Genomic DNA, 9,222 nt, shown 5'->3' on the forward strand with positions numbered 1-9,222 from the left:
AAACGTGTGAGCTTAAATCACTGGTCTGTTAACAGTGCAGCTTTCTGGTTTTGTATGGGACACTAAATGTGTTGTGAATTGAGATTTTGTATATTTGAAATATGCCACGAGGCTGGCATTGACTTTGTGATTTGGCGCAATATGTTACGACTGAAAACAAATAATAACATGCAATGCAACTGGTATACAATTCCTTCATCAGCCATGCCTTTTGACAAGACAACGGAAGAACAGGAAGTAACAGCCTCTTTCACTGAGTGTTTCATTACGCAGTCTCCCAATAGTATACTGGCAGCAGCCTAAGATTCAAGGCCAGCCTCAGTTACCTATCTCGTAATAGATAAGCTTATCCTTGGATCCCATAACAAGGAGTCTTTTATTCTTCTTCATACGCAAGTATATGAGATGGTATTACGTTGCAAAAAAGGTCCGAAGGTTGGCTTGGAGGTACCACCACCTTTAATTGTGACATCTCAAGTTACAAGATGAAGACAGTTGCTCGTCTTGCTGCTGGCTGCGGATTCTGTTGATCCAAAGCACAGAAGTTTACATAGTTTTTCAAACTTAAATATGCCTTTGGCCTGGATACAAATTTGAATAACCTGTAACATTTTCAACATTTTTTAAACTCTTGCTCAATCTCCAATCTCAAATGCCTGACCCCTTTCTCCATGTCTGCTTTCACTCCCATAATTTTTTTGCTCTTTTTGGTTTTTTAGCATACACACTGCCACACAACCACATACAATCGGTTATTTAAAGGCACCAGGTAATTTGCACTTCGTGCTTTGGTCTGCAGAAGGAAAGTCACACAATTACCTGCAGGTGGCACTGTTACCTCTCACCTGCTGGGTTCGGGGTTCCACCCCTATTCTTTGTTTGTGGGATTTGCATGTTCATCTTGTGTTTCGTGTGTTACGTGTCTGTTTTGTTTTTTGTGCAAAGATGGATAGTTTAGGTCCATAACGTAATAATCCAGATGAAGATTTTGTTTCAACCAACCAGTTGAGTATAAAGAGTCACAGTCATACAGAACTCAACTGGATGGTTGAAACAAAATCTTAATTCTGGATATTTACTTTCTGGGCCTGAGCTATCAACCTCTGGTTTTGTGGATATACGGCTCTGGAAAAAATTAAGAGACCACAAAATGTTTAGTTTCACTTATTTCTCAATTTATGGCTGTGCTTCTGTGTAAAATACACACTTTTTGTAAACTACAACCTGCTTCTTCTCTGTTTCTTAATAATGAAGGGCTTCTTCCTGGCTTTATTGGTCTTCGGTCCTGATATGAACTGTCCTAGCAGTGCACCTCACACCACTCGATGTCATCCTTCAATTAATGAAGCACTGCTGGATAGGTTGACAGTCATCTCTGGCATTAGAAGGTTGCTTCTGCTCTCTACTTGGCTAGTTTTTTGTCATTCCCAATGTCTCCTACTTCACCTTATTCTTGTGTACTGCTGTCTTAGAAACTCTCAGTATAGGCTTTTGCCAGCAAAACAAGAATTAAACCAGGATCTTACAATGTAGATTTAGAAATATATATGGTGTGGTCTCTTTTTCCTGAGCTGTATGTCTCCGTTCTTCACTCCATCCCAGGCAGTCCGCTTTCTACTTGAGTCCCGCTCCGAATCCCATCCGGTTTTTCCGCCTCACTTGCTGCTTCCGGTTCACTTACTTCCTGTACATCTTTTAAACATACATAAGTCGGCTTTCGATGCAGGTTCTTTTCGCGTTTTTTATGTTGCTACTTTCCCTTTGATTTGAGTATTGGTTTTTGACTTCATGTTTTTTTATAGATTACGATGTTCCTAAACCTCTTTACGATTTCTATTTAACTATTCACTTTGTTACTCGTTCACGGCATGCTCTAACACTTATGCAGCTCTGCGACGGTATTCTAAATATGACTTAATATCTTGTCCGCTGTAAGGACTGGCTTTTTTTTATTTAAAAAATGACTTCGCCTTTTTTCTAACTTGAGTCAGTGAGGTATGTCTTTTTGTTACAGTGTGTGGTAACACTTTACTTGAGGGGGCACAGATAATGTAACAGTACACTCTTAACTGTTCGTGTATTTCATGCAGGTATTGCATGTGTTAATGATCTGTACTTGAGTAGTAACTGAGTTAAGTTACCCAGTTTGTTTCGGGCAAGAAAACGTCGTTTTTTTCCTGGGACATTTGGCGTGTTTGTGAACTACATGATATGATTCCGTTTGATTGTCCATTATTCTTCCGATTTTAGTAACATTTCGTTTTCATGCAGCCTGCCCTTGCTGCTGACCTGGTCCTCATGTCTGCCGAGGAGAAGAATGAAGACCCATCGCCACCTTCCTCCCATTTCATAGGGAAAAGAGAAGACTTAATGAAGGTCAAAAGGGTGACCAAATTTATAAATGGAAGGGATGTATTGGTTCTCTATCACAATGGCACTTTCCATGCTATGGACACGCGCTGCTATCGTAAGTACACGCCGCAAGTTACTATCTGAGCGTTCGTGCCGCGTCTATTTTAGTAGTTTAACAGTTTACAAGATTTAATTTGCACTCACACTTTTTAAGGATATATATATATTGCTAGCCAGTTTTATATTGTTAGGTTGTATTTTAAACCAGTTTGTGCTTATTGAGGAAAAAATGTTGCCAGATAACGGTATGAAATTGTAACATTCCCGATCTTCACGGACTTCTTCACAGATTCTGGGGGACCACTACAAAATGGAGATATCGAGGCAGGTCATCAGTTTCATCACATATGCTTACTTAAATCCACTTTAGATGTAAAGATATCATCAGCTGACCTGTTTCTTTGTCTCCTCTAAGTACAGGAATTCAGTGGCAAACTTTGCATCGTATGTCCGTGGCACAAGTATAAAATCACACTTTTGGAAGGCGAAGGATTATATCAAGCTGTGGATCCAAGTCAGAAGGTCCTCAAACCCAAATGGGCCTCCAAAGGAATAAAGCAGCGGGTTCATCTGGTAAAGGAAGTAAATGGAGACGTTTTTGTTACACTGAATGACTTTCCTGGTTCTCTTGACTCTGATTATTACCAGTCAGAACAATACAGGGCCATTTTTAACAAAGCTGAGAATAAAATGTGAGTTTTTTTTTTTCTCTCTATTAAATAGGACCTAAAGTAATCGCTAAGCACAGCTACATGCTTTAAACTATACAGCAGTGGTTCAGTGGGGGGCATGGTTGCTTCTCACCACCATGGTTGATGGCTTCGATGTGTAGAGGCCTCGATGTGTAGAGTTTGCATGATCTCTCCATGTCTTGTGGGCTGCCTCTGCACGCTACGGACTGTGGGAATGGAACCAGAGATGTACAGTCAAAGTAAACTTTATTGTCACCTCTGCTATATACTGTACAGGTACATAGACGAGATGACGTCTGAGAGGACAGCTAAGCTAATTAGCATCTCTGAATTGACCGTAGTGTATGTTTACATGTGTGTAGGTGCCCTATGTTGGACTCCTGCCTTCTTGTCTTCTGTGCTGCCTGAGATGGAGTCCATGCCCCCTTGTCCCTAACCTGAATAAGTGGTCAAAATTTGCATTGACTTGGCAAGTACAGTGCCAGTCAAAAGTTTGGACACGCCAAAGCACCTGCAATGGAAAGTGATTGTGTCACATCGCAGTTTTTTGTTTTACTCATTTCTCTCTTTATGGGTGTGCGTCTGTGAATAAATAATATATTTTTATATATATATATATATATATATATATAGTTTGAGAAATATTTTTATAGAACACTGCAGCCTCGATCTTCTCTGTTTCTCATTAATGAAGGGCTTTTTCCTTGAATCTAGGAGCCTGATCCGAATTGTCCTAGCAGTGCACTTCACACCTGCAATTAATGTTTCCCACCCCTTTTGAAGGTCACTTGATGTCATCCTGTGGTTCCTGAGAAGTTGTCGGATCAGTTAATGACCATCTCTGGCATTAGGTAGTTGCTTCCACCCTTTACCTGGCTGATTTCTGGTCGTTCACGGTGTCTTTTGAACCTGGAAGCAACCTGCTGCTCAGCGTAGCCGCCTGCCAGCAGAACCACGGTTAAACCAGGATTTAAAAATGCAAGTTTGTTTAAATATATGGAGTGGTCTCTTGATTTTTTTTTTCCACAGCTGTTTGTGGGACCTCCTTCAGGACAGCTGGAAAAGCTTCCCTGGGGGCCACCTCATGAAACTGCCATAGAGGAGAATAGGGTTAGGCAGTCCTGGGGGCAATTGGGCTTCAGGGCCCAATGGTGGGATCAGTCTGTCGAGCACGGGATTTGAACTGGCAACCTTCGGAGTCCCAACACACAGCGGTGCTTGCCCCCCCCCCCCCCCAAACAAAAACAATTTCAAACACAAATTTTGAAATTTACATTATTATATATTCTTATTTCTGAATGTATAAATATCTGAAAGATGTTCAGTGGTCAGAATAATTTCAAAGAGATGCTGATAGCCACAGTAACCACCTATTCTGTACAAGTTTACGTACATCTGCAGTATTGTAAATTTTCGAAACCAATTTTTTGTAATTGTTTCATCCAGGACAGGTTCACGATAAGCACAGTGATTAAGGGTGGCACCGCCCTGGATGGAAATGCCAATCCACACTCACACACTTTCAGCAGGCAGTTTCGAGACACTAAATCACCAGTGCTCTTCCACTGCAGGACAAAACCCACACAACACAGGGAGAACATGTATACGCCAGGCTTAAATGCGCTGTAGTATTTCATAGGAGTTCAGCATTGTCAAATGGAAACGTTAGTTTAGAATGACAGTGATCTGTGGGTGTGATATCTAGCACCATAGTGTTGAAAATGATAACTTATGGAGAAAAAAAGGTCTTTCCTGCTAAATAATTATAGGCAAAAAAATATATAAAACTTACCCTGCAACTGCCTGTTTAATATTTTAGAAGATTTCAGGAAACGCCATCTTGAATTTCCGTGTGAGAAGGATTGGTGCGGGGGGGCTTGGGGGCCATTAAGAGAATTCTACAGTGTGTCATGGTATGATCAATATCATGTAATCTGGAGGCAGCAAATCCCTTCACTTGTATTTTTTATAGTATGTTGAAAAGGAGTTCGATTTAAATTCACATTTTATTTATTTTAATTTTCCATAATTGCTTTTATAAGCAGTGTTGGAGAAAGCGCCCGGCGTTTCCACCCCAACTCTGCACACACTTTGAATTACGAGACAACACACTTTAAAGTTTTACTTGCGCAAGGGTACCCACACTCTCACCAGATTGTGCTACCAAGGGTGGTTCCCCTTGGCTCCTTTATTTATAGTCAGTGGGAGGCGCAGGGGTCTCGCAAAATAGGGAGGTGAGAGCAAGAAGAGAAAGTTCTGGTTTTGAATCTAAAGTATGAGGCTAGAGGAAAACAAAATAATGTATATACATATTTACACTCATTGCTGATTATACAGAAATGATAACAAATGATTAATAACAGTTTCTTCAACCTAACAAGCAGTGTTAAAAGACACTCTATGTTTGCATACAAAAACTGTAAATAAATATAACATCAAGTCAGGATGGTGTGGTGGTCTCCACCCTGGATCTAAAGCATGAGTTTGCATGTTCTTCCCGTGTTGTCGTGGGGTTTCCTCTGGGTTCCTTGGTTTCTCCCTACAGTCCAAAACCATGTAAAGGTGAATTGGAGTTGCCAGACTGTCTGAAGGTGTGACTGTGTGTGTGTCCTGCGATTGGTTGGTGCCCCATCCTGGGTTATTCCTTATATTGCACCTGTACTTTCCAGGATAGGCTCCAGACCCCCGTGACCTTGCAAACGAGTGTAGAAGGTGGATGGATGCATTAAATGAGATGATAACTATACCGAGTCACAGACTATAGTGTGTTTGTGTTCTGTACTGTCCTTTCAGTGAGTTGCCATGATTTACTGACTTCCAAAGCAGAAATAATTTGACTAAGTTAACGAACGAAGAACTGTGAATTTGGGAATGTCATCTAATTCCTATGATAGATGTCCCTCCACCCGCCAACGTTTAATTCTCTAGTTATTTTGTGTGGCTCAGTGGGCTAAGCCTCTGTGCCTGTGATTGGGAAGTTGCCAGTTTGAGTCTGGGCAGAATATTCACATAGCTGTGGACCATGAGTTTTTGTATATAACCTACCAGCTGGAACAATCTGTCATAATTCATCAAAAACTGAAAATTCCTGTAGATCAAGATGGGATAAAGGTGAAGACATCTACTGGCATAGAAAGTAGTTCCTGTACTTCACTGATGTGTTGCTGAAGCATGATTATGCTGGGTGTAGCATCACAATAGCTCAACTTCATAAACGTAAGTTGCACATTGATACGGCTTCACTACTGCATCTTTATTGAACTGTAAAAACATACTGGGTTACATACCAACTAATAAGAAAACTTCACTAAAATTTCAGCCAGGAGAAACAGCCTCTTGGTAAATTGCTTTTTTCCAGTTATTTTTTTTCCCCAAGGCTGTGAATTGCATAACACATCATTTCTAGATGTTTTAAAAACATTTTGCTTATAAAGTTTATTTATTTATTTAAAAGTTACCTAAAAAGTTACATTTATTTAAACTGAATAATAAACATCTACTGCGATGGGCTGCCCCCCATCCTGGGTTGTTCCCTGCCTCGTGCCCATTGCTTCCGGGATAGGCTCCGGACCCCCCACGACCCAGTAGGACAAGCGGTTTAGAAAATGGATGGATGGATGGAATAAACATCTATTAATGCATATCAGGTTGTTCCCTGCCTCGTGCCCATAGCTTCCAGGGTAGACTCCAGACCCCCCCATAACCCCAGAGGGATAAGTGGTTTGGAAAATGGATGGATGATGTTATTTCCCTTTTGAACCGTTGAAACCTCCAAGAGGCACTGTCAACAACGCCCTCTCAAAAGACCAATGCTAGGATTCTCTAAACATTTTCCAGTCAAAACATCTAGAGAATCTGTAGTATGTTGATAGAGGTCATCATCCTGGACAGATTTTTATCACCTAAGAAAAGCAGTTTTTTTCACTTCTACTGTTTTTAAAGACATACCTAATGCTTTCATGCCAGGATTTTTCACCCACCCCTAACATTTCCATGGTTACCTCGTTCAAAATATTTAGAAGAGTATTATCAAGATTTTCTTGTTGACCTACTAGTGTAGTAACTGCTAAAATAAGGTTTTCAACCCTGATACAATTACCACACTTAGTCTTGAGGCAAAGTTATTCAAGGCTAGAATGCAAATAATGTATTACTATCCATCTTCCAACTACTTACTGGTCTGGGTTTGGGGGACCTTCAGCCAATCACAAACATGGAGTAAGGTAGGAGTATGCCCTGGGTGGGATACTGGGACATGCTAATATATTAAAGGCATTGCATCTAGCTTGACAAGTAAATACTGACAAGTGAGTGATAAAAACGTCTTTGTCTAGATCAGTTTTTCTCAACCTGGTCCTTGAGGGGACCCCTAGATGTTCCACATTTCTGCTCTCACTCAGCTCCCTGCCAGACAGTCCACATTTTTGCTCCTTCTCAGCACATCGTCTATCTGCGGGTTCCCGATTGAGATATGCTGGGCTAGATGAACTTACTTCTCCAGTTTAATCACATCAGTCTAAGACGGTGGCGCTCCCAAAAGGACGCTGCTTTTGTCATTTATACTTACTGATTTATCAGCCTTTCACGTAGTTTGAACATTTGCAAAGGATCTGCAACTATACAGTGCATACACAGCGGGTAAGAGCTTCTAAACATCGGAATGTTTGTGATTACTTAACCAACTGTTATGTTTCATATTTACAGTTGGTCTTGAATATCTTCATAACTAAAGGCACATGTCACTTTATACCACAGCCATCTTCACATTACGTACATCTGTATCTGTGTGGTATATATTTATATATAACTTCAAACATTCATGCAATTAATATCGTACTTATTGCCTCATTTAGTCACCTTCCTTCTTTTTGTTGGCAGTATTACTCGGAGTTGCTTATTGCATTTTGTTGTATCTTTTGTGCGCAATGACAATAAAGGCATTCTGTTGTATTCTACATGATGGCAAAAAAGTACAACCATATAAATCTATAGAGCGTTGAGTTTTGCTGACAGCAGAGGCATATCAGAGGCTCAGAGCAGTACATTTATAAGTGTGCACCTCACTGAGCGTCTCTCCAGGAGCCGGCATGTATCATCCTGGACCAAGAAGGCCCCAGCAAACCCACTTTCTCCAGCACTTGAAGCCAGTGCGACTGGCAGCTTACAGGGTAGCTAACTTTGGTCAGCTGGCTGGCGTGAGATATCCAGTTCGGGACAAGTCTGCACTCACATACACACGCATCTACTTAAACTATTTAAATGATCTTGTACGCACGTGAAAGTAAGGTCATTTTAATTTTTTGCACAGGTCCCTTCAGAGGCTCTGTACATTTGCATTATGACAAACCACTGTCATATTTTAGCGCATGACTCCACGTATCACATCTGAAACTGACAATAAAAGCTAATTTGACTTCTCTTTAAGACATGTTACGAACTAAATGGGTATCCCACAAATACTCTGTATGGCAGATATGAACTGCATAAAGTTTATATGAAATTAAATTGATATATATTTATATTGATATCAGAATTTGATATGTCTGGTATATGTACTGAGATATATACACTGAGATTCTTTCAGCAAATAGCAGGTCTGTGATGTATATGGACAATGCTAGTCTTTGCATTTTACAGGTTAATGTTCTATACTCTTTATTACCTGTTAGCCTTATACAGACTTACTAGTTCTCAGCCAACACAGACACGTCCTCTTGAGGGGGCTGTAATAAACCCCCAAGTCAAGAAGCTTAATCTAGATCCTTATGACTATGACTATACTAAGTTATATGCTTTGCCAAACTATCCATTTTGTATATAATTTAAGAGAAAATCCAGTGACTTCGTTCTTAATAAGTGGTCAGAAGCTATATGGATTGTACTGGCCAGCAGTTGCCTGTTTTCTAAAATTTTGTCTGAGTTCAGTTCGAATAAAGTTCCTATTTGTTTATAAGCCACACTGTGGATTGTCCTTGCCCATGCCTCTTGACTGTCCTAGGACATTTACTAAATTGTACTACAGCCTAGTATATCACGTGTTATGATCACTTGTATAATTATTTTAAAATGAAATGGGTGTATACGTGATATTATGACACTTCAGGCTAATAACTCGAAA

The 9,222-nt window shown here is 40.3% G+C and overlaps 1 protein-coding gene across 1 annotated transcript; it reads left to right on the forward strand.

The window, feature by feature from the left end:
* Positions 1 to 1,682: 1,682 nt before the first annotated feature.
* Positions 1,683 to 3,711, forward strand: LOC125709432 (Rieske domain-containing protein-like). Its single transcript, XM_048977880.1, has 4 exons — positions 1,683 to 1,995; positions 2,272 to 2,467; positions 2,702 to 2,736; positions 2,833 to 3,711. Exons 2-4 carry the CDS (start codon positions 2,299 to 2,301, stop codon positions 3,106 to 3,108), a joined length of 480 nt encoding a protein of 159 aa, XP_048833837.1. The 5' UTR covers positions 1,683 to 1,995; positions 2,272 to 2,298; the 3' UTR covers positions 3,109 to 3,711.
* The last annotated feature ends 5,511 nt before the right edge of the window (positions 3,712 to 9,222 follow it).

This window comes from Brienomyrus brachyistius, chromosome 2 (genome assembly GCF_023856365.1).
Source record: "Brienomyrus brachyistius isolate T26 chromosome 2, BBRACH_0.4, whole genome shotgun sequence".
NCBI classification, from domain to species: domain Eukaryota; kingdom Metazoa; phylum Chordata; class Actinopteri; order Osteoglossiformes; family Mormyridae; genus Brienomyrus; species Brienomyrus brachyistius.

Excerpts from the sequence above, each read along its gene's own strand:
- LOC125709432 (XM_048977880.1), top strand. The coding sequence starts at position 2,299 with ATGTCTGCCGAGGAGAAGAATGAAGACCCATCGCCACCTTCCTCCCAT. Across the intron at positions 2,468-2,701 it reads TATGGACACGCGCTGCTATC|ATTCTGGGGGACCACTACAA; the intron begins GTAAGTACACGC and ends ACTTCTTCACAG. Across the intron at positions 2,737-2,832 it reads TACAAAATGGAGATATCGAG|GAATTCAGTGGCAAACTTTG; the intron begins GCAGGTCATCAG and ends CTCTAAGTACAG.